At 43.4% G+C, this 25,274-nt stretch overlaps 2 protein-coding genes across 7 annotated transcripts in view; one reads left to right on the top strand and one right to left on the bottom strand.

Annotated features, from left to right (window-relative positions):
- The window catches only part of kcnh1a (potassium voltage-gated channel, subfamily H (eag-related), member 1a), a 415,016-nt gene extending 408,211 nt beyond the window's left edge, over positions 1–6,805 (top strand). For all 3 annotated transcript variants that reach the window (XM_038812190.1, XM_038812179.1, XM_038812184.1), the window contains one exon: positions 5,590–6,805. In XM_038812190.1, the coding sequence (XP_038668118.1) occupies positions 5,590–6,435 (846 nt within the window). In that variant the 3' untranslated portion in view covers positions 6,436–6,805. The remainder of the gene's footprint in view (positions 1–5,589) is intronic.
- A 7,801-nt stretch (positions 6,806–14,606) lies between these two features.
- The window catches only part of hhat (hedgehog acyltransferase), a 363,838-nt gene continuing 353,170 nt past the window's right edge, over positions 14,607–25,274 (bottom strand). For all 4 annotated transcript variants that reach the window (XM_038812207.1, XM_038812221.1, XM_038812215.1 and 1 more), the window contains one exon: positions 14,607–14,748. In XM_038812207.1, coding sequence (XP_038668135.1) covers positions 14,663–14,748 — 86 coding nt within the window. In that variant the 3' untranslated portion in view covers positions 14,607–14,662. The remainder of the gene's footprint in view (positions 14,749–25,274) is intronic.

A 25,274-nucleotide genomic window follows, 5' to 3' on the forward strand; every position in this document is an offset into this window, starting at 1 on the left:
AAAATCGAGAACCGTGCCGGCGCCGATCTAACCGGCCCACTCCCATTGGCGAAGTCAGGTTCCCGTCTTAGTGTGGCGAGAAACCAATAATCACCACTTACGCCCAATCTCCATACAATTAACAGGAGCAACCTTCTATATAACGGCCTCCGTAATTTGATGGCCTCCTCAGCAACTGGTCACGCGGGCACCGATTAGTACTCCTTTTTAAAAACTTGACGCTCGCGGAAGGGTTGCTGCGGGGACCCGAGGAGGTGAGTAGCAACCTTCGTTCCCAGGCAATGAGCCCGGGGGCATTGGGCTTGCTGCCCCGGTGCTCAGGAGGGGGTGGGGGATCCCCGGGGGGGCCTGCCTCAGTCAGCATGGGCTGCCATCGGTTGGGGAGGGGTGGCGGAGGGGGAGATAGGTGTCTCAGCACCTGCAGTTCCACTATGTCAACCTCTGGATCGTATGGTCCTGTCCCACTGACTACCCATAACTCCCATTGACCATGGAGGCCTCTAGCCGCATGGCTAAAGGCTATTGCTAATAGGGAATTGGCAATCGTGGTTAAGTGAGCACTTCACACAACCCAAGTGGATTCCCGTGGGTGGGTGGGCCATGTAGCATGGGGGAGTTATTGTCTAGCATCCCAATCAAATCGTGATGCCTGGACACTGTGCTTAAACACTGTGGGTGGCAACCTCACAGACGCAGCAGCCAATATCTGAACACCCATACTGCGGCAGCTCCCACCTCAAATCATGGGGCTGCCGATGTGTTACTGCTGCAAGATATTCTATTGGTCCTCGCGATATGAAAGCCCATAGGTTGTCTTAATTAGATGTCAAAGACGCTCCCTGTTGGTTATCCATACAGAAATAGCATCAGGATCACGACTCTACCTTATACCTCTATTTATAAATCCAAGGATGTTGGTACATGTAAGATGGACAAGTGACTGAGGTATTTAGGCTGGTAAAAGGTTAATAGGATCCCGATAGCCAGCGAAAGATGAATATGAGATAGAAAGACATAATGGCAGGAAGGTAAATGGATTTACTGGTGCTCCATCTTGTATTGTGGTAAATCCGTAAGGTAGAGTCGCTCTCTCTTAAGGAACGGTATGATTCACACTTCTCAGAGGCTGTGAATGTTTTCTTTCTTGCTGGTGAGACAGGTTTTATACCTGAACATAGCTGTCCCGATGAGGAAAGTCAGATGGACACAACAGATGGTGCAGCTTAAGGAATTTGACCTGTGTATGTATAGTGTGGCACAGTGGTTATCACTGCTGCCTCACAGTGAGTCCGGTCTTGTGACTTTGCATGTTCTCATTGTGTCTGCATGGATTTTCATCACATTCTCCGGTTTCCTCCCACAGTCCAAAGATTTGCCGGTTAAGTGGATTAGTCATGGTTAATGCGTGAGGTTATGGGAAAAGGACAGGGGAGTGGGCCTAGGATGAGTGCTCTTTTGGAGGGTCGATGCAGACTGGATGGGCCAAAAGGCCTCCTTCTGCACTGTTAGGATTCTGTAGATGTGGGGCAAAATTCTCTGACCCCCACGCAGGGTCGGAGAATCGGCCGGCAGCGGCGTTAATCCCGCTCCCGCAGGGTTTTTTATTCTCTGACCGGCCAAAAACCGGCGTTGTGCAAATCCCGCCGGCAGCCTCTGAAAACAGCTGGCGCCGGCGGGATGTCATTATATTTTTGTTTCAACAAATCTCCGGCCCGAATGGGCCGAAGTCCCGCCGACGTGGCCACGGGTCGCGTCGGCGAAAAACAGAGTAGCTCTAAAACGGCGTCAACCATTGATGATGGTTGACGCCGTTCAGTGTCCGAGGGCGAGTGGTGGGGGGGGGGGGGGGCGAGTGGGGGGGGAGAGAGTGCGGGGGGGGGGAGAGTGCGGGGGGGGGGGAGAGTGCGGGGGGGTTGCGGCGTTGAGAGGGGGGTAGGGGTGGTGAGGGGGTCAGGGTGGTGAGGGGGTAGGGGCGTTGGAGGGGGTAGGGGTGGTGGGGGGGGGTTTGGGGGCAGCGGCGTGCAGAGGGGGCGACGGTGCGTTGGTCCTGGCCATCTGTCGCCCCCCCCTCTGCACGCCGCTGCCCCTACCCCAACCCCCCCTCACCACCCCTACCCCCTCCAACGCCGCCCCCCCCTCTCTCAACGCCGGTACCCCCCCTCCTCTCAACGCAGGTACCCCCTCTCCTCTCCCCAATCCCTCCCTCCCCTCTCTCTCTCCCTCCCTCCCTCCCTCCCCTCTCTCCCTCCCTCTCTCCGGCTCTCTCCCTCCCTCCCTCCCTCCCTCCCTCCCTCCCGCCCTCTCTCTCCCTCCCTCTCTCCGGGTCTCTCCCTCCCTCTCCCCCTCTCAACTCCGCAACCCCCCCCCCCCAATGCCGGGTCGCTCTTCCTCACCCCCCCAATGCCGGGTCGCTCTTCTCTCCCCCCCCCCCCCCCCCCAATGCCGGGTCGCTCTTCTCTCCCCCCCCCCCCCAATGCCGGGTCGCTCTTCTCTCTCCCCCCCCCCCCCCCCCCCCATGCCGGGTCGCTCTTCTCTCCTCTCCCCCCCCCCCAATGCCGGGTCGCTCTTTCCCCCCCCCCCCCCCCCCAATGCCGGGTCGCTCTTCCCCCCCCCCCCCAATGCCGGGTCGCTCTTCTTCCCCCACCCCCCACCCCACTGGGTCTCTCTCTCTCCCCACCACACAAACGCCGGGACTCGCCACTTCCGCAGCTGGTGAAACTGACGCCTATCGCGTCAGTCCGCTGCTGGCCCTTCCGGGAACGGAGATTGCCAGCTTAAAAGAATGCCCGGACGCCGGAGTCATGCGCACCGCTTTTTCCCGCCGGAAATGGGCGTCACGTCGGTCCGCGGAGAATTTCGCCCATAGTATCTGTAATGATTGGATGATGTGATTTTGTTTATAATTTAAAGACGGTTAATAGATTTGATAGTTTTGGGTCCACATTGAAGGTATAATAATTCATTCATGGGATGTGGGTGTCTGTAGCTGGACCAGTATATATTGCCAATCCCTAGTTGCCTTCAGAAGGTGGTGGTGAGCTGTGTTCATGAACCGCTGCAGTCCCTGTAGTGTAGGTAAACCAAAGTGCTGTTCGGGAGGGAGTTGCAGGATTTTGACCCAGCGACAGTGAAGGAACGGCAATGAAGTTCCAAATCAGGATGGTGAGTGGCTTGAAGAAGAACTTACAGGTGGTAGTGGTGTTACCCTGTGCCTCCTGCTCTTCTTCCAGATGGTAGAGGCCGTGTGTTTGGAAAGTGCAGTTTAGGGAGCTTTGGTGGGTTCCTACAGTGCATCTTGTTGATGGTACATATTGCTGCCACTGTGCGCCGGTGGTGGAGGGAGTAAATTTTAGTGGCAGGGGTGCCAATCAAGTGGGCTTCTTTGTCCAGAATAGTGTCAAGCTTCTTCAAGTGTTATTGGAGCTACGCTCATCCAGGCAAGTGGAGAGTATTCCGTCATCACTTGCCTTGTGCCTTGTAGATGGTGGACAGACTTTGGAGAGTCAGGAGATGAGTTACTCGCCACAAGATTCCTCGCCTCTGACCTTCTCTTATAGCCCCAGTATTTATATAGCCAGTCAATTTCCTTTTCTTGCCAATGACTGTTCAGTAATGGTAATGTCATTGAATGTCATGGGGCCATAGTTAGATTCTCTCTTGTTAGAGATGGTTATGGCCTGGCACTTGCAAATGTTACTTGCCACTTGTCAGCCCAAGTCTGGATAGAGTTCAGGCCTTGCTGCGATTGGACATGGACTGATTCAGTATCTGAGGAGGCACAAATACTGTTGAACATTGTGCAGTCATCATCCCCACTTCTGACCTTATAATGGAAGGAGGATCATTGATGAAGATGGTTAGGCCGAGGACACTACGCTGAAGATTTGGAACTGAGATTATTGACATTCAACAACCACGGCCATCTTCCTTTCTGCTAGGTATGACTCCAACCAGCAAAGAACTTTCTCAAGATTCCCATTAACTCCAGATTTCCTTGGATTTCTTGATGTCATACTCAGTCAAATGCTCTCTTGATGTCAAGGGGAATCACTCTCACCTAAGGTGTTCACTCTTTTGTCCATGTTTGAACATGTTTGATGCATTTGTTTGTTTGTATATGATGTTCAAGTCACATGGCGTATACATATATGTATTGTGTGTGACTACTTTATGTCTTAAGGGAAAAGGTTAGACAGGCTAGGCTTGTATCCGCTGGAGTTTAGAAGAGTAAGATGTGACTTGATTAGAATATACAAGATCCTGTGGGGTTTTGTCAAGGTGAATGTGGAGATGATGTTTCCTCTTGTGGGAGAATCTAGAATGAGGGGTCACTGTTTAAAAATAAAGTTGTCGCTCATTTAAAATGGAGATGAGGCAAAATTGTTTCCTCAGATGGTTGAATCTTTGGAACTCTCTTCCTGAAAAGGTGGTGGAAGCAGAGCCTTTCAATATTTTTAAGGCAGACATGGATACATTCTTGATGAGCAAGGGGGTGATAGGCTATCAGGAGTAGGCAGAATGCAGATTTGAGGTTACTATCAGATCAGCCATGATCTTATAAAATACCTGAGCAGGCTCAAGCAGCTGCACAGCCTACTCTTGCTCCTTGTTTGCATATATGTGTCAAATCAATTTAATATGAAGAGTTTGAAAAGTGATTACATTGATATGTTCACCCTAATATCTGGAGTGGGTAGCAGAGATGTCAAAGGGTCCTATAAGCTTTTTAAACAGCTTTATCAATTTGACCTGTCACCGTCAAAACATTTATGCAAACCCTAAGCCTTTCTGTCCTGCATCCTATTAGACTTGTACTATTTAGTGTATACAGTTACTAAGAAAATCTATGCAGCGATTAGTAACTAACTTTTGATCAGTAGATTCATATGAAGACAGAATCTCAGGGTCTTAAATAAAATTACTATTTTTAAAATATACAATCATTAACTGGTCTTAGTGTACAACTAAAACTTTTAAATGTCTTGATTTTTAAAAATTTTTAGCTTGTGTGTTAAATCAAAGACAATTTATTCTTCAATTAATTATCATAACGTGCTTAGTGAATTCTGGAACAATTGTTTACAATTATTACCCAGACTGTAACGTACTCTTTTGAAAATAGATTTAGACATTTTAATACTTTAGTCAATAACTTGGTGTAGCCTTGAACCATAGTTCAACATATTTAATTGCATGTGAATTACAATGTTACCTTTTAACATTTTCTCCTTTAAAGCAGCATTTTTATTTGGGAACAGTTGAGAGTCTCATTAGTTTCTGATCAACACAAGAAATCAATAATACTCTAAACCAAAGCGACGACCAAATTTTAAAAAGTTCAGTGCTGTTTGTAGCTGCTACCAGCAAGAGTTATGGGTCACAATCACATCACACTAAAGTATCGTGATGTTGTGACTTTATATCAATGTTTTTAGTGTAAGTTAACAGAAGTAAAATAACTTTCTTTATAATTGTTTGGCTACATTGATGCACCTTCAAACATTGATAATGTGAAGGAAGAACTGTACACATGTAGCACATTATAACTGAACGATTAATATCTGATTTTTCAACCTTCCATTCATGTAGATTGTGTTCAGGAAGATCAGTGATGTGAAACGTGAAGAAGAGGAAAGAATGAGGAGAAAGAATGAGGCGCCATTAAACCTGCCTCCTGACCATCCTGTGCGCAGACTTTTTCAAAGATTTAGGCAGCAGAAGGAGGCTCGCATAGCAGCAGAAAGATCGAAGGATGTTGATGATATCGAGAAAGGCACTGCACAGTTCGATGGTCATGTCATAGATGTTGCAGCAACAACAAGTGTAGTGACGGTAACTGAAAGTCCTGCAACTCCAATCCCTTCACAAATGATTAGAGCTTCAACGTCAGAGATATCTGACCAGGCCAAACTGCAAGCTCCAACATCTGAGCAATTTGCAGCCGCTCGGCAGTCTGGAGAGTCCAGCAAACGAAAGGGCTGGTCAAAATTTAAAGATTCTGCTTCTAAAGCAGAAGACTGGAATAAAGTATCAAAGGCAGAATCCATGGAAACTTTACCAGAAAGAACTAAAACACATGAGGAGATGTCTTTGAGAAAAACAGATTCATGTGACAGTGGCATCACAAAGAGTGATCTACGATTAGACAACGCAGGGGAAACACGGAGCCCTCAGGACCCAAGCCCCGTGCAGACGGAGGCGAAGCACACTTTTTATCCAATCCCTGAACAAACCCTTCAAGCAACCATATTGGAAGTAAAAAATGAGCTGAAACAAGACATAAAGTCCCTGAATAACAAGATCACCAATATTGAAAAACAACTTTCAGAAATACTGAGAATATTAAATGCAAGATCCACAAATTCACCGGAGGAAATATTTGAAATATCAAGGCCAACAACCCCAGAATCTGATAAGGAAGACCAACAGTTTTAGCTGAACCAGGCTTTAGGCAACAGAAATCTATAATGGTAAAATTCAGGTGTCTTTTGTTAAACATCATCTAATTTGAAGATGAGCTGTCCAGAGTGCTGAAATGATAGGGAATAATCATGCTTATTTTAATTTTCTAGGAGGCATCCCATATATATATGTCTCACTCATGGAATGAAGACTAAAGAACACTCCTTTTGTTTCTACTGATTTGCTGTGTTACATATTTTGATCAGACAGTTTAAAGGAAATTAAATTATTTTTAAAAATAAATTTAGAGTACCCAATTATTTTTTTTCCAATCAAGGGGCAATTTAGCGTGGCCAATCCACCTACCCTGCACATCTTTGTGCTGGGGGGAGGGGGGGGGGAGGAGAATGTGCAAACTCCACAGGGACAGTGACCCGGGGCCGGGATTGAGCCCGGTTCCTCAGTGCCGTGATGCAGCAGTGCTAACCACTGCGCCATCATGCTGCCCCAGGAAATGAAATTATTAGCACCCAATCTACAAATACCTTTGCACGCTGGATTATTATGTCACTTCATGGAGACAAATGCCTGACTTCTGCTGGAAACTAATTTGAAAAATGCAGCAATCCTTATTTTTAGCTTAGTGTCTGCACAGCTTCTCAATTTCACTTATGCAACCAAAGGAACTCTTAGGAATTTTTTTAAGACTTGTATTGTATTTCTTTAAATTCGCCATTTATTTTGCTTAATTTTTTTAGATTATACACAGAGCATACATAATGCCTCTTCATGCTCTATGTAGCTCATTTTGTTTTACAGAGGAGATGGAAGTTTGATTTTTTTTAATTGCAGGAAAATAACAGCCGAAGGCAAACATTAATCATTCTCCTTTGCAACTTTTTACAGAATATGGATCATCTTATTGCTTCTTGTACATAGGGATTCTGTGATTCAAAACTTTGCTGTCTAAGCAAAACAAATCAAAGTTTTTTTTAAAGCTTTTGAACTGAAATTTTGTGAAAATTGCAGTTTTTGAACATACAATGGCTGAGTCATATTTGCTATCCTGCTGCTTCTGCCTGCAGTCTTCTTACACCTCAGCTGATTTTTAAATATTGCTCCATCCCCTCCTGATGCCACTAAATTGTAGTGTGCATAGTTCCATAGTGCTGCATATACTCCAGTATATGGCCCCAAGCGACTGTTCTTCATGTGTGACTGAAAACAGTCAGTATCAACAATTTTTTAATTATGGGAGCATCAAAACTGAGTCTGGTTTGTCTTCACTCGAGTGCCATGCACACACACATTTTGTGCAGCTGTGACAGAATAATGGTCAGGAGTGGGACTCACCGATGATTTTGCCCTCCCTAGCAGATGTGCTGCAATGACTTGGAACACAAACCAATTTCATACTGAACCCAAGAAGACTAGAATTTGTAGGCCAACATTTTAAGTTTATGTTGCCAAATCAGACGCCCTACATCCAGGTGGAATTTTCTCAAAATTGCACAGGGTGCTGGATCAGGTGAGAAAAGCTGTCTGAAACTCGCCAGCTTCACAGGCGCCTTTTCTCGCCTGATTAAACGGCACTCTGTGCAATTTAAGTGTGCTGGCGGAGATCACCCGGCCATCTGCAGGGGTGGCACTTAAACACACCGGCAATGCCAGGGTTAAAACAGCACCCCGATCTCAAAGTTAATTTTAAGCCCCCCCCCCCCATGAACATCCCCCCCCCCCGCATCAAGCGTTGGGACACCTCCCCCACCATGACCCGCCACATCGCTCCCCCAGCATCAGGGCAGAACCCCCCTCCCCCCAATAAGATCACCAGTAGTGATTCATGCCGGCATGGCATCACACCCGGTGTATGGGAGGATAAGGCTTGGGCGGACATTATGGTGTCAAGGCCAGTAGGTATTTGTTAATTTATTAAAATTTATGGAAATCAGGTTCTGATTATGCCACCAGCAAGGGGGATGCAGGATAGATCTCAAACTGAGATCTCGCCGGTCCAAATCCTGTTTTGGCTGCTCGGGAGATTTAGAAGCCATAACGAATTTAGGCCCATGATCACATTTGTTTCTATTTGTTCACAAATCCATTGTTAAGCTAAAAGGCAGATTTCAATTTATTCACGAGAATTGGATATCACTGACAAGTTTGACATTCTTTCAATAGTGAAAATGCCAGTAGCCAAATCATGACACAGTTCTCTCAGAATCAAAACTCAAACAGCATGTAGAAATAATAGTTGCTTAAAAAGTGGCTGCATACATATCCTTGGAAAAGGCCATAGGATTTGAGTATTTTCTTTACTCTGCATGATTCCACTGGTCATGTAAGATAAAAATGAAATTGGGTCAGTATCTTCTTCCACCCTAAATGTGAATGCAAACAGCAGCTGCTTCAGGAGCCAAAATGTTAAAAGACCAGCTTTGGAGAAATTGCTCAGTGGCAGCATAATATAGACTTTTCTAATCCAAAGGATCTACCACAACATACTAAGTGCCAGTTTGCTATGTACAGGCAGAAGCGACTCTTATACAGTTCAAGACCAATCTATTGATTTAAGTGCTTAAAGGGAAAAATTTAATAAGCCTATTGTAACATACTTCCATTCAAAGCAAATTTGCTTTAAAAAGAATGGGAACAAGAGAAATTTGTAACTGTCAGCTTTTCTGGTTTTCTTATTGTTATAAGTAACAATATAAATTCCAGTTTCAGTTTGGCCTTTCACTACATTTTGAATAGTTTAATGATTTAAAAGTTTCTACTATTGTCCAAAGCTGTTTGCCCAAATTGACATTCTTTCCTGGGCACCCACAGTTGACAATTATTGTGAATGAGTCGAATACTGAATGACTATGTCAGCCAGGATCCAAGAACTCAGTCTTTAACAGGGAATGATGTTTACATTACTCAGTTAAAATGAGTGGTTTAATCCATTGTCATTAGCTAGTAAACTAAATAATTCTAAAGACTTTGTTAAACACTTACAATTATTTCCATGTAATTTTTCTACAGTCGCCTTTGTTCATCAATCTAGGATGAATTGGCAGATGGTACCACGCAATGAATGTGGTCATAAGAGGTACATAGAAAAGATGCTTTAATTTTTAAAATAAGTTTTAAATTATTACTAATGTGTATTTTTTACAGTTCGGTTCAAATTATTTGACATAGCTGAAATTATGCATTAAAGCTGTGATATCTAAAGAATCATAAATGGACACATTTTCTTAAAACTAGTCAGTGAAATTAATTGATACGACTTTTCTAATTGTGCACCAATCTTGCTATGTACTCCATTAGCAATGACACAGTAGCTGAGCAATATTTTACATAAATTTGGATCAGCAACACAGGATGGCTAGATACACGTAAAGGAATTTGATCTATAAGGTGTTTGAATTAAAATCACAGACGCAGTTTAATACTGTGTACAGTAGTTACAAGTTGTGGAGTAGGATAATTCTTTATCTTAAAGATTCAAACCTTCCGAACTTTGGGGAAAACATAGATTTAAAAATACAAAACCAGGTTCTTGTCATTGTTAAAACTGACTGGAGAAAATTCTGATATACAAGAAGTACCTGTTTTGAATGAGTTAATTTTAGTCTTTTTGCATGAACCTGCAAACTGCATTGAGATTAGGGCACAGTAGGTATGTGCTTCACTTATTTTCTTCCCAAATCAATGAAGCACCAGATAATGTACAATATTGGTTCCAGTCTACTACTTTACTTTCATCACTAATGTAATTATGCACATACTCTTGTGAGCATGGCAAAAGTAATGAACAATTTAGGAACTATTTTTGTGGTCAGCAAGAAAAGCTGCCAGTAGTGGCATATGTACCAGTTTTGCAACATGTACTGAAAATCAATTACATATAATTTATGCACATCATATATATTAATATATTCCTGTAACAAAAGAAATATGAAGCACAAATTATTTGATTTGTAAAGATATGTAAACTTTATTTATAACAATAAAGAATATTTTATACATATTTAAGCTCTTGGTGTTTGCGTATAAATCATTGAAGTATTGATTGTCTGCATATTAGATAGTCCACCTGTCACATTCCTCCCTCCAGTTTTGAAACAATGTATATATGGTATGGCATGATCCTTACGTTATTCATTTCATCAGAGCAAAATATAAAGGATACACCTTGGGAATCTTTCTTAAATTAAAAAAAAACTACAATAAGAACATATCATTCTGAAGCAGTTAGAAATCCTATAACAGCAAGCTTTGTTTGACAATTTTTGAGTAGTTGCAAGGACACAGCTCAAAACTACTGAAAGTTCAGCACTAACAAGCAGGTCTAACTATGAAAGATCACAATAAAGCCTGTGTAGGAAATTATAATGTTGCATTATAATTATAATGACCGAGAATATATTTTTTAAAGTCTGAGGTAAGCGACTGTATAAGTTATATGCAAATGAAAACTAATTGTTTACAATGATTTGCACAAACCTAATGAGACTTAAGGTGGTATGGTGATGCAGTGGTTAGCACTGCTGCCTCACAATGCTGAGGACCCGTATTCGATTCCAGCCCTATATCACTGCCGTGTGGAACAAAGAAGAAAGAAAATTACAGCACAGGGACAGGCCCTTCGGCCCTCCCAGCCTGCGCTGATCCAGATCCTTTATCTAAATCTGTCTTCTATTTTCCCTCTGTTCCCGCCCGTTCATATATCTGTCTAGATGCCTCTTAAATGATGCTATCATGCCCGCCTCTACCACCTCCGCTGGTAAAGTGTTCCAGGCACCCACCACCCTCTGCGTAAAAAACTTTCCACGCACATCTCCCTTAAACTTTCTCCCTCTCACCTTGAAATCGTGACCCCTTGTAACTGACACCCCACTCTTGGAAAAAGCTTGTTGCTATCCACCCTGTCCATTACTCTCAGAATTTTGTAGACCTCAATCAGGTCCCCCCTCAACCTCCGTCTTTCCAACGAAAACAATCCTAATCTACTCAACCTTTCTTCATAGCTAGCACCCTCCATACCAGGCAACATCCTGGTGAACCTCCTCTGCACCCTCTCCAAAGCATCCACATCCTTCTGGCAATGTGGCGACCAGAACTGCACGTAGTATTCCAAATGTGGCCTAACCAAAGTCCTATACAACTGTAACATGACCTGCCGACTCTTGTACTCAATACCCCATCCGATGAAGGCAAGCATGCTGTAGGCCTTCTTGACCACTCTATCAACCTGCGTTGCCACCTTCAGGGTACAATGGACCTGAACTCCCAGATCTCTCTGTACATCAATTTTCCACAGGACTCTTCCATTGACCATATAGTCCGCTCTTGAATTTGATCTTCCAAAATGCATCACCTCGCATTTTCCTGGATTGAACTCCATCTGCCATTTCTCTGCCCAACTCTCCAATCTATCTATATTTTGTTGTATTCTCTGACAGTCCTCCTCGCTATCTGCACATTCTCCCCATGTCAGTCTGGGTCTCATCCCCACAACCCAAAGATGTGCAGGGTAGGTGGATTGGCCATGTTAAATTACCCCTTAATTGGAAAAGAAATTGGGTACTCTAAATGTATTAAAAAAGACTTAATGAGACTAAAATCACTGTATAATCTAAAATGTTACATACATAGCAAGTAAGCAAAATTAGCAAGAATAATTAGACAGATAATCTCCAGTGAACAAAATCTCTAACTACACATTGGTTCAAAGTAAACTAGCAATCATTTCTCTTAGGATGACCCTTACTCAGTGCACACACAGATGATTGTCACTTTCTCAAGTGTCCCACACAGGAGAAATTGTTCAATCTATTTATAGGTTCCAATCTAATACTGAATTGGGAAACACTTCTGAACAGCCAACAAAAGGGGCAAATTTGCTGTGGTCTTAGTGGCGAAATTAGAAAAACAACACTTGTTCGCAATTTTGATTCTCAGAGGAAATCAATTTCAAAAGTAAATATTGAAGAAGTGAAGAGGATGTGACGAAATATACATGCAGATGACACCTGATTTGGAGGTATACGGTTTGTCAGCCATTTTTTAATGTTCCTTTTATGTCAATAGGTTTACAACATTTCTTTTCCTGTTCTACTGTATTTTCTCTGTGGTTCCACAGCAATTCCTCTTATGTCACTTCTCCTTCCCATTCAGTGGACTGCCTTCATGGTTATCTTTTTGTAAATTCCTTCACTCCATTCCCTCTGCCTGCAAATTCAACAAAAGCAATTCGATTACATTTCACACTACCCTTTTTACTGGAAGCTCCGAGAAAAAGATATGTACTTGATAAGAATTTCATGTTTGAGGTACTGAAGGTAATGGATGTGTGAGATCTGATGTGGAATCTGCCACAAACAGAATGCTCAGGTTTACAGAGTGTGGAAGGGGAAAAGTGGCCAACACTGGCGGTTAAGGTGTGAGGCGAAAAGGCAGAGATAAAGGTTTCCGTAACAAATGGGCTGAGGCAGGTGCAGAATTTTACAGGCCCCCTCCGGCCCGTAAATTTGCTCAGGTGGCCTTACTACTACCCTCCTACTCACCTCTGATCTTCCCGCAATTTAACGTGGGGCGGACAAGACCTAGGGGTCTCAATTTTGAGGCTTTCAGGGGCAGGTAATGAAGCCTAGCAAATCACCTTTCTCAGGCCTCGGTGTGGCATCTCAAAAAGGTCCCTCTTTCCAAATTGGAACCCCTACTTAAGTCTAGTGTTTGGTTGGAGGAAATTACATTTTATCCATCATTGACAGTTGAACAAGGAGCCTGACAATCCAGAAACTGTAGAAGGGTTATAGAGATTGAACTGGGCATCACCACTAACCATGCAGAATCTGACTCCATGGATAAATCCTTGAGGACACGAAACCTAATGGTGTGAGAGCAGAAAAGTATATAGTTGCTGAAGATTCTTTGGCTAAGTCCAATTAAGTAAGAGTCAAATCAAACCAAGGTAAACCCCTCCAAGCTGGATAATGGAAGAAAGGTAGTGAAGGATGGTGGGATGGTCAGCCAAGACAAAAACTGCAGGGATGTCAAGATAGCAGAATATGTGCATACTATTTGATCATGGAGGAATTACGTAAAGATACCTTCAGTTAGTGTGAAGAGAGGCGGGCAGAGAATATAAAGGGAGAAGGTTATTGAGACTAGGAAGCTGAAATATCTATTAGAATCAACTGTCTTTTTTTGATGTTAATTTATCATAACAGAAATTAATCTTAGGGAATCAATTGTTGCAGAACAGCTTGCCCTGACTGAGTTACACCTGGTTCAAAAAAATGTGATTTTTCTGTTGTGATATAAACATTCCATTGTAGGCACAGGCGAATATCTAGCATTCTCGTTCAGGTTAATTCCAATAGACAGTATTTTTTCATCTAAATTGACTCTTTGAATCTTCTTCAGGATTACGTAATCAGGTACTACTTCTCTGATTTAATTGATCAACTAACCTGCATTAATCTTCAGTTCTGTAAAAATCCTAATTGAGTTTTTTCAAATTAGCCTATGGTATGTAGCAAATAGAAGAATTTGCCAAAGTGTTTGAACAATTTGCATTGTATTCCTCTGGCCGACCAACTGAACGGTTTTACAATCCTTTGTTAAAATATTAGGTCGCGGAATTTCATACAGATGGATCAAGGTGTCTAATCGACCCCAAAAAGCAGGAAAATGAAGATTTAAATAGTAGGTCATTTCAATGTACTATTTCAATGAGCACTGGTGCATTCTACACACCCCAAGGTGGATACATTTGTTTGTGTTGGGGTTGCTACACCGATTACAGTGAACCCCCAAAAGCAGACAGCACCATCGACCCCTACCTGCACCGTCTTCTCCTTTGATATCATTGAAAACTGTCACGGCAGGGCCTGCATAACTCCACCAAGGAAAACAATATAGAAGCAAAAACAGAATATACTAGACAACAAAGCAGGTCTGACAGCATCTGTGGAGAGAGAAGGGAGCTAATGTTTCGAGTCTGGATGACTCTTTGTCAAAGCAAACAATATAGAAGCTCTGCTTTGAGTGTATTTCTCTACCCAAACCTTTGGCATCACACGAAGCGCGTATAAGTTTATTCAAACAGTATAGAAAATTGGGAGGTCAGAATACAGTCAAATCATGTGTCCAAATTAACACTGATCCAAAGAGTGTATTGTATTATAAAATTCAAGAAAAACACAGGATAGCATTAGGAGTAATATTTTATTCTACCACAGAAATGTAGCACGGTTAACAAGATTCAATTTTTGATTCGGTCATATTCAATTCCTACTTGGGCATAGCAGTAGAAATATGCCAGAACTGCTATGGGTATCCATGGCCAACCTGCAAAACAAACAAAAAGAACTCTCATTTAGTTGTTTAGTAGTACGGAACTTGAGTAATGCTAGAAAAAGACCGTTTGTCGAAGCTTTTCACCTTGCACTCATCAGGAAAATCATAAGGGTAACAATGTCAGGGGAAACAACAACTTAATACTGCTTTGAAAAGCCTCAAAAAAATGGCATTTTACAGCAATAACTATCAGTGTTCATTGCAAGCATCATGCACCGGACTCCTGTACATAGGTACTTCTCGCATTGGTAGCAATATACATTTTATTTTACATTATTAATTATTCTATCCTCAATTCTTCCACCAATAGTATTGTGACTCTGTTACCAGTATGTCTCTGAGTCAGCAGGTTATGGGTTCATGTTCTACTCGAGACAAGCACGTAAATGCTGACACTAGAGTGCAATATTATGCCATACTTTTGGAGGTGCTGATTTCCAGATGAGACAGTCCTCACTCAGCTGGATGTCAAGATGTCATGCATGCACTGTTTCCAATAAGAGCATAGGGACATTAGGATAGACATTTTTGTTTTGGTGAAGGTAGTCCGCAGCATAAACATGAGGCGGAATTCTCCGCTCCCGCGCGGAATCGGGAAAGCCGTCGTGAACCCGGCCGAGTTTCACGACGGCCTCGGAGGGCGCTCCTCGCCCCCTATTCTCCCCTCCCGGCGGGGCTAGGAGCGGCGCTCTGTAACTCTCGTCCACGTGTGCGTCGCGCCAAGAATGACGCGGCCGGCGCGCCTAATGACGTTAGCCGAGCATGCGCAGGTTGGCCGGCTCCAACCCGCGCATGCGCAGCTGACGTAATGACGCTGATGGCACGAACCCGCGCATGCGCGGTGGCCGTCTTTCCCCTCAGCCACTCTGCAAAACGTGGTGGCTTGATCTTGCGGGGGGGGGGCGGAGGGGAAATAGTGCGTCCAATTTGGACGCTGGCCCGACGATCAGTGGGCACCGATCGCTGGCCTGTCCCCTCCCGAGCACAGTCGTGGTGCTCTTTCCTTTCTAGGCCACCTACAAGCCCCAAACGGGCTTCTCACTACAGTTTCACGACGGCAGCGACCAGGTGTGTTTGCCGGCGTCGTGAAACGGCCGCGAACGGCAACCCGCTCGGCCCATCCTGGTCGGAGAATCGCTGTTCGCCGTGAAAAACGGCGAGCTGCGAGTCTTCCGAGCCGGGGGGGGGAGGGGAATTCCGGGGAGCGCCAGGGGGGTGTGAAATTTACCAGCGGGCCCTCCCGCGATTCTCCCACCCAGCGTGGGGAGCGGAGAATCGCGCCCATGACATTTTCAACATCGCACATTCAGAGACAGAGGGTTAAATTCTGCTGGGGTGGCAGTAGGCCTGAAAGCCAGGGGCAACATAGCCAAGCCATTTCAGGAGGCCCCAACCCGATTCTGTGGCAATTAGCTGCCTTGAGGTCTCCCTCCCTTTAAGGGGTAATATCTGACCTCCAAGAGCTGCTGACCCATCAAAGGACCAGCAGTTCTTCAGTCTCAGCAGCTCCACTCGGATTGCTGGCCACTGTTGGAGCTGAACCCAGCCCAGAGAAGCAGCAATGAACGCCATAAACAAAGAACAAAGAAATGTACAACACAGGAACAGGCCCTTTGGCCCTCCACGCCTGTGCCGACTATGCTGCCTGTCTAAACTAAAATCTTCTACACTTCCTGGGTCCACATCCCTCTATTCCCATCCTATTCATGTATTTGTCAGGATACCCCTTAAATGTCATGATTGTCCCTGCTTCCACCACCTCCTCCGGCAGCGAGTTCCAGGCACCCACTACCCTCATGCTTGGACAAAGATTAGTCGGCTTGGGGTTGTAGGGCTTACCAAGTGTGTGGCAGAGCCCCCCCCCCCCCCCCCCACCTCTGATAAAATGCTAGTGACAGCAAAATAGACCCTTCAGTTGCCTATAATTGTTCTTTGTTTATGGCGTCCACTGCTGCTTCTCTGGGCTGGGTTGCAGAGATGTAATGGGTGTTCTCCACAGGAAGATATATAAACTTAGAAGGGAATTCAGAGCAGCACTTGTGCACTTTCTAGTGGACAATGAAAGTAGGAAATGACCAATGGCAATGCTCAGCATGCTTTATATAAATCTTCAAAGTCCAACCTTGAGAGATCAGGTACACTTGGACTGATATAGAATATTATCATTCCAGAGAAACAGATCTGATTGACTTTGCATGGGGCTGGATTCTCCGCTTTGCGACGCCGGAATCGAGAATCACGTTCAGGCGGAGAATTTCACAAAATGGATTCCGACGCCATGCTCCAGTCCCTCACTGGTGGCGATATCTAGGTTTGCACCCCGCGCTGGCGATTCCATGCAAAACCGGCATTTGAATGGATTTTAATATCATTAACGGCTTGAACACTTCATGCTCCACCCCTCAGCAACAACAATCAGTCCTCACAATGAAGCTCGTGTTGGGTTATAGAAAATGTGGCACATTCCAAGCAGAATTTAATCGAGCCCTTGAGAGCAGGTTTGGAGTAGCGGGGAAGGGCTGGCGAATTGGGAGGGGAGATTAAGGATGGAGTGCCTGTTGATATCCCAAGGCAATTTTATCAACAACAGGGAAGGTGAAGGATGGCCTTTCCTTCCAGGGACCAATTGAGGCCCTTAAGTAGTCAATTCTAGGCTATTGAGCATTACTGAAATCAATAATTCACTATCCTGTAAAGTGTGGACATGATGTATTTTGATTTGTCTAAAAAGAACATGTACTTGTATTTTGTTTTGCTTTGAAAAGTGAAAGAAATCTGTTAACGTTGCAATTGTGCTGCAGCAGAACACATGCTCTAAGGAAGCATCAGGGCTTCATTGAACGAGGGTAAAAAGGTGCTCATACTGAGGGTAACTGGAAGAGTCTATGGTTTACCCTGAAAATAAATCTGCCTAAAGGTACAGGCTGAATTCAGACTCATTCTTTCCTCAAGAATGTGAGTGATGGGGTTTTTGTTTTTTATGGGGGGTATGGGGGGTATGGGGGGGGGGGGGGGGGGGGGGGGAGAGTAAATGTCTGGCATGTACATTAGAATCTTCTGCATTCACAGACACTGCAGCTGACCATGGTCACAAATATCAGTTAGCACCCTATCAGTTAGTAGCACTGTAAAAATTATATTCGAGACGTTCATACATTTTTAAACCTAACACATGCATCATGCCCAACACTAGCATCACCTCCTTACCAGTGCAGGCACACCTATTATGCCATGTATTATTTGCACAACAATCCAGTTTTGTCTAAAAACGAGACAGTTTCAGTGGGAAAAAGCAATAACCTCATCAGGGTCATAGCCTCAGACTGTCAGCTAAGCATAGCAAGGTCTCTCTTCACGGCACCAAATGCAAGGTGCTGAGATTATTTTCATCTTGAATTGAATGCACAATTATGAAAATATTCTGAGAAAAACATTTTATTCATTTCTGCACACCTGTTTGGGAGCATTTATGCGATTTAATACTTGGATCTGAAAAGTAAATATTGTAGAACTACTACTTAAATGAACAAAATCATACTGCTAGATAGGCTGTAGACAGAAAATAAATGAATCAGTTCTAATTTATACCATTTAAACTTGTATTAATAGAAACGATCAACCATAAGTAACAAAAATTCACATTTTTTTCTTTAATGATGAGATTTTTTGGTTTAAATTATTCTTTTGGATGATGGAGTCAAGCTGCATTTAACATATTCGCCCATTAGAAACAGTCATTAATCTGGAAAAATCGGGTCAATCCAGGCTGGGGACTCGCAATATTTGGGGTTGCAGTGGAGCCGGGAGTGCAGGAGGCGAAAGAGGCCGGTGTTCTGGCCTTTGCGTCCCTAGTAGCCCAGCGGAGGATGCGAGGCCCCCAAGCGTGGAGGCCTGGGTCAACGATATGGCGGGGTTTATTAAATTGGAGAGGGTGAAATTTGCCCTAAGAGGGTCAGTGCAGGGGGTTTTCAGGAGATGGCAACCATTCCTAGATCTCCTAGCAGAACGGTAAAGACAAAAGGTCAGCAGCAGCAGCAACCCGGGGGGAAGGGGGGTTGTCTCTTTGTTTTTGTTTTGGGTTGAATATCTGTTTTTTGCCAACAACGGGCGTTAATTTATTGTTTCCCTTTTGTATTTATGGGGGGGGGGGGGGGGGGGGGGTTCTGTTCTTTTTGTTCTTAGGATTTTCTATTATTGTTTTCTTTTTGTGAAAATGCGAAAATTTGAATAAAAATTATTATTTTTTTAAAAATCTGGAAAAATCAAACCATTTAAAACTCTGCTCGAATCAATCTATTTTATCAGAACTTCACTAATCATTTCTTTAAGGCAGAAAATGAAAGGTGCAGATTTCAGATCTTTTGAAATATAGCCACCATGGAAACTGCAGTCCTTTTGTTTGAACAAATGAAGATTTTGAAAGACCTAAACGATTAAGAACAATGGTTTGCAAACCCAATCCTTACAGGCTATGTGAATTGAAGAGATAGGTGCAAAATTAGGCCATCTAGTCTACCCCCCATAAATTCTGAATTAGTAATCTAGGGGCATTACACTTAAATCACTGAAATGCTAATCTGAGGTTTAACCCTGTTATTTAAGTGGAAGTTCGACTACAGTTCCCATCAATTTATCAGTGTGGATGCTGCTTATAGGAAAATGGGTGCTTCACGCCTGCTCCACCCATTCAATAGATAATAGCTGCTCTATCTCAACCCCACAATCCCAAATCCCTTCATTCCCTTAGTACTCAGAAATACATTGATCTTTGTTTTGAATCAACTCAGTGACTGAGCACCCACCCACAGCTCTGACGTAGAGAATTTCAAAAATTCTAAACACTTTTGAGTGAGGAAATTCCTCATCATCTCAAGCCTAAATGGCTGGCTCCTTATTTTGAAACCGTAGCCCTTAGATTCCCAGCTAGGGGGAATCATCCCTCTCGCACCTACCCTGTCAAGCTACATTTCAATGGGATCACAGTTTTCTAAATTCTAGAGAAAATGGACCTACTTTATTCAAGATCTCGTTGGGCTTTCTTTGGGATTCTCGGCTTATTCGAAGATGGCGCCGGAGCAAGGCGACTCTCTGCGAGCTCCCCCCAACAGATCCACTTTTTACTTTACTTATACTCATCCTAATCTTTTAAAATTTCCCTATTATGTATTTTCTTTTATTCCCTTTTCTTTCCATGCACTTAATGATCTTTTGAGCTGTTCGCAGAAAAATACTTTTCCCTGTACCTCGGTACACGTGACAATAAACAAATCATTCCTGTCCAATTCCAGGAGTCAGAAAAGCCCATTGTCAATTTATCACCCCCCCCACCAGCTCATTTATTGCCTTGCAGCTCACGGTGGGACAACAGTAATGCAGTAATTCTATATTTTGACCAGTAATTGTTAGTTATTATTCACCAGTTTGATCAACAGAAACAAATTTCCTCGTATTTCATAATGATAAATAATACCCTGCTAGAACTAATTATGTTGCAGTGAAAAAGTCAGTTTTTTCCATTCCAGATACTTCAATCAGAATAATACGGCAGTCATGTCACCCGTAAATTATTATAAGCAAGAATTTATACAGTAGAGTTAATTTGATGAAAAGAAGACCATATTAATCACCCAAAATGTATCATCCGCTAGGCCATGATCATCTTTCATGTCACCTTACAGGTCAACTTCAGAAAGTTAAAATACCCTTAAAATACCCAATGAGTGAACCCTGTATAATTGGACTGATAGGAGCAGGATCACAGCAGTAATGCCAGTGATATACGGTATGGCAGATATGTGGAGTTATTATAACTGCAAAATGGAATTGAGCTCAGCTTTCATTCTAAAAAGAGAGGAGACCAATCATTTCTAACCATCATCCGAGCACAAGCTTAAACTATTGCTTTGAAATCCTTCCCTGCTATCTGTTGTTGTTTATAATAAATAAGGTTCCATTTTTTTTCCTGGTCTTTAATCAAACTTTGTAATGGCAGCACCTGTCAGTGTGGCTGATGACTGTCAGCGTTTGTTCCTTGTTCTTGATATATGACAATATTCCAATCTTAAATGGAGCTTTAGCTTTCAATTCTCTGGCACATATACAGCTAATGAACAGTCCATCTGATCCTCAATGGTGCATATAACACTTAGATTTTTCATTCCACAAATTACACTGGAAAGCTCTTCAGATTGTGCCCACTTTCTTAGGCCCACATGCAGTCGCAGGCCCCTTTTAAAAGTTCTTTTATATCCAAAAGCATTTAGTTTACAGCCAAAATGACCGACGTACACAATTGCAACTAATACATCGTTCATATAGATTTTAAAGTGATTTTCAGTCATTTAAGGTTGGGTTACTCAGATGTGAATGAATGGGCACCCTTGTTAAAAATGCTTATTTTTACCAATAAACCCATTTTCCGCTATATTAATTAAAGTGCAGCAGGTATTTTTCATGGGAAAAATACTTTTAATGGGAAAAAAGGAACAATTATATTCGAGTGCTCTTCCTAGTGCACAGATTAAGGGAAGATTTTTATGCTTCTGCAAATTTTTTTTAGCAAAATTGTAAAGCTTAAGATAACTAGTGCAATTTTAAGCACATTTTCGGCACAATTCTCAGTAACTAGCATAATGATTTCTTTTTTAAAAAAATAAATTAAAGTCTATCAATTTTACCAAATAATACAAAAAATGTACATTTCTGCATTTCCACAGATAAAACATACAAGAAAAAATACTGAATAAAATATAACCCCACGCTGCCAATGCACCCCAAACCCCCTTCCCTACCACCCCCCTTTCTAGTAACTGACGGTGGTTAGTTCCTTAAAATATACAACGAAAGGCCTCCATCTGCGGTAGCCTAGTGGTTGAGCACTGTTGCTTTGCAGTGCCAGGGTCCTGAGTTCGATTCCCGGTTTGGTCACTCTTTGTGCGGCGCTGCACATTCTGTGTGGGTCTCCTACAGGTGCTCCAGTTTCCTCCCACATGTCCCGAAAGACGTGCTTGTTAGATAAATTGAACATTCTGAATTCTCCCTTAATGCACACGGGGCGCCGAAGTTTGGTGTCTAGGGAATGTTCACAGTAACTTCATTACAGTGTTAATGTAAGCCTTCTTGTAACACTAATAAAGATTATTATTATTAGAATCCCTTGAACAATCCCTTTCTCCGGGTGCAGACGCTCCATTAGGTCCCCTAATGATGCCGAGGTGCTGGATGACGTGGAGACCTCCACCCCAGCAGAACTCGCAACCGGGCAATCAACGAGGAGAAGACAAGAACATCCACCTCCGCCCCTGTCTGCCCCCCCGACGAGTCCGACACCCCAAATATGGCAACTAGTGGACAGGGATCCAATTTGACTTTCAGAATCACTGTCATGGTGCTAAAGGAGACCCAAAGTACTGGGATATTAGAGAAGCTGGAGCTGATGGTGGGCCGATGTTGTGGCCTTCACCTCTCTGATTGCCCAGCGAAGAATCTTACTGGGATGATGGTCGACAATGCCAACCGGGGGTTGCGGCCTGGCTGGGCGACTTATATGACCTTCTTCAGCTGGAAAAGATCAAATACGAATTAAGGGGTTCAGCGTAGGGCTTCGAGGCAAGGTGGGGGATGTTCGTGTCCCTGTTTGATGAGTTGTTCATCGCCAGGGTCGGTGAGAGGGGGCTGAAAAGAGGAAAAACTTGTACAAACTGTATAGTTGTGTGTTGGGGAGATCGTTCCCGAATTGTTAATGGTTTGTAACCTTTTATATACATTTGGAATAAAATACATTTTTTTTTTTTTAAATTCCACTACTACCTGAACTGTAATTGTTCTGAAAGGAATGGCTTCTGGAAATCAGGTGGTCGGATCCATTATGTAAGAATGTACTGATACTCTGCCTTCGTTTTAGGAAATGGTCCTACACAATTTACCATTACCTGACTAAATGGTTCTTAAAAAACAGGTGTGGGTATCAAAGGTGCTGGTCTAATCACATGCTGTGGTTTCCTGATTACCTGACAGGAATGACAGGTTCTACAGAATTGCACTGTATCATTATGCAGTCCTGGCCAGGAAAAATGCGAGCTGACTGAAGCCTGAGTTTTCCGAATTCCCACATGCCCTGCCATTGGCATCTCACGTGCTACCTGCAGGATTTCCCTATGATATTTGGATGGCACCACTATCTGATGAAGGAAGCCTCCATTCCTTGTCCGCAGATCTATGTTGATGTCTCCACTGCCTCATTGGTATTCCGTTCTGAATGTAATAGCATTCTTGAAACCCCTCTGCCTCAACCTCTTTGAGAGCTGTCTGTGCTCATCTATATAACTCTGGGTATGCATCCAGCGCCTCAATTGATGTTGTACTACCAAACTTTTATTGGAATTATACTCATCCTCAAGGATAATTTTGGCTATTCTACCATCCGATGGTGTTGTGACTTTAATCTCTGGTGGTGGACTTTGTTTACCCATTTCCTTGGTCACCACCCATGGTGAAAAATATCTGGAAACTGTTCCTGTAACTGTTCTGTCTCCTCATCTTTCCTCGTACTCTCTGTAATCATGGGTAAAACTACAACCTTCAACCCAACTCCATCTACTGGTAACTTCTTAAACACACCAACAACTACTGGACTTGATAATAAATCACATGCCAATTATACTTTGTACACGGGATCTGGGATATAATCTTCATTTATCCCATTCACTAATACCTTAGCTTTCATTGGACTCTCTGAAGGTAAAACCTTACAATAGGTCATCATCTGACATCTGCAACCTTCCAGAGCGGGCTCCCTAGCATCCTCTGGACTGTCATAATATTCACTTGAAGGTCGGGGTATGCAAGCTGATCTCCGATTTGGTGATGGACTATTTATGCCTTTGGTTAAGTAATGGTCACTTTTACATGAGGCCATTCCCCCTAACCAGAGGACATTGCTGTCTGATGATTCTTGTAGCTCCTGAGCCCCTTTCTCTGAATTTTTCCAGAGATTGACCTATTTCAGTACCTTTTTTACAATTTAGGTTGGGTTCTGCTAATAACTTTTTTTGAGTTGTCACATTGTTCATTCCACATAGCAATCTCTCTCGCAATATTGTGGCCAGAGTTAGGTTGAATTCACAATGTTCTGCCAGTTTCTGCAATTTTGTCAAAAGTTCAGAGGCAGGTACCTCTGGGGTTCTCCCTGCCGTGTTAAAACAGTATCTCTGGAGGATGATAGGGGGCTTTGAGTTTTCGAGTCAGGGGCACCTGGGTTTTTATCAAGCTAAATGTTGAGGCCCCCCATGTCAGCAGAATTACTCTCTGCTGCTCATCTCCCACAGTGTTATTAGCCCGGAAAAAGTAACGCATGCACTCCGTTAACGTCATAGGGTTTAAGTTTACTGAAGAGAGGCATTTGTTTTTTCTTACCGGAGAAGGTGCTCATTTTTGACACTAAAGGTTGCTCGGAAAATCTTCTCGTTGCCAATATAATAAATTTGCTAAGGCTGGTCTTCCAACACCAAAACCCTTTACTGAATAAACGAAAAAGGCAGCTGCTGCCACTTACAATACCCACATCCAAGCCCAAAGATGCTGGTCTGGAATAGAGCTGCGTGTTTTAACCTCCCACCAATTCTATTGGGCGAGCTACCACCTGCTTAATACAAAAGTTCTTTTCCATGATTCCCACGGGGAGATATATTGACAATCCCGGACTCCTTAGTATCCACCATAACATATGCTATGGTGTTCAAGTGCTCATCTAAATGCTTCTTAAATGTTGTGAGGATTCCTGTCTCTACCACCCTTTCTGGCAGTGAGTTCCAGATTCCCACCACCCTCTGGGTGAAGATGTTTTTCCTCAAAACCCCTCTAAATCTCCTGCTCCTTACTTTAAATCCATGTCCCCTGGTTATGGACCCTCTGCTAAGGGGAAAAGTTTCTTCCTAGCTACTCTATCTATATCCATCATAAATTTGTGCACTTCGATAAGGTCCCCTCTCAGCCTTACCTACTCTAAAGGAAAACAACCCCAACCTATCCAGCCTCTCAGCCCAGGCAACATTCTGGTAAATCTCCTCTGCACCCTTTCTAGTGCAATCCCATCCTTCCTATAGTGTGGCAGTCAGAACTGCACACAGAACTATAGCTGTGGTCTAACCTCCCTGCAATTACATTTTATGCCTTGGGCTAATATAAGAATAAACAACACCTCTTCCACAATAGTCCTCAATACCAGGGCCCCGCAAGGCTGTGTGCTTAGCCCTCGAGTACACGCCCTATACACACATGACTGTGTGACAAAATTCAGCTCTAACTCCATCTAGACGTTTGCTGATGACATGACCGTAATAGGTTGGATGTTGAACAACGATGAGTCAGAGTACAGGAGGGAGACAGAGAACCTAGTGGAATGGTGTAATGACAACAATCTCTCTTTCAATGTCAGCAAAACTAAGGAGCTGGTCATCGACTTCAGGAAGCGAAGTGTCATACACACCCCTGTCGGCATCAATGGTGCTGAGGTGGAG

The sequence above is a fragment of the Scyliorhinus canicula genome, chromosome 1 (genome assembly GCF_902713615.1).
Source record: "Scyliorhinus canicula chromosome 1, sScyCan1.1, whole genome shotgun sequence".
NCBI lineage: Eukaryota > Metazoa > Chordata > Chondrichthyes > Carcharhiniformes > Scyliorhinidae > Scyliorhinus > Scyliorhinus canicula.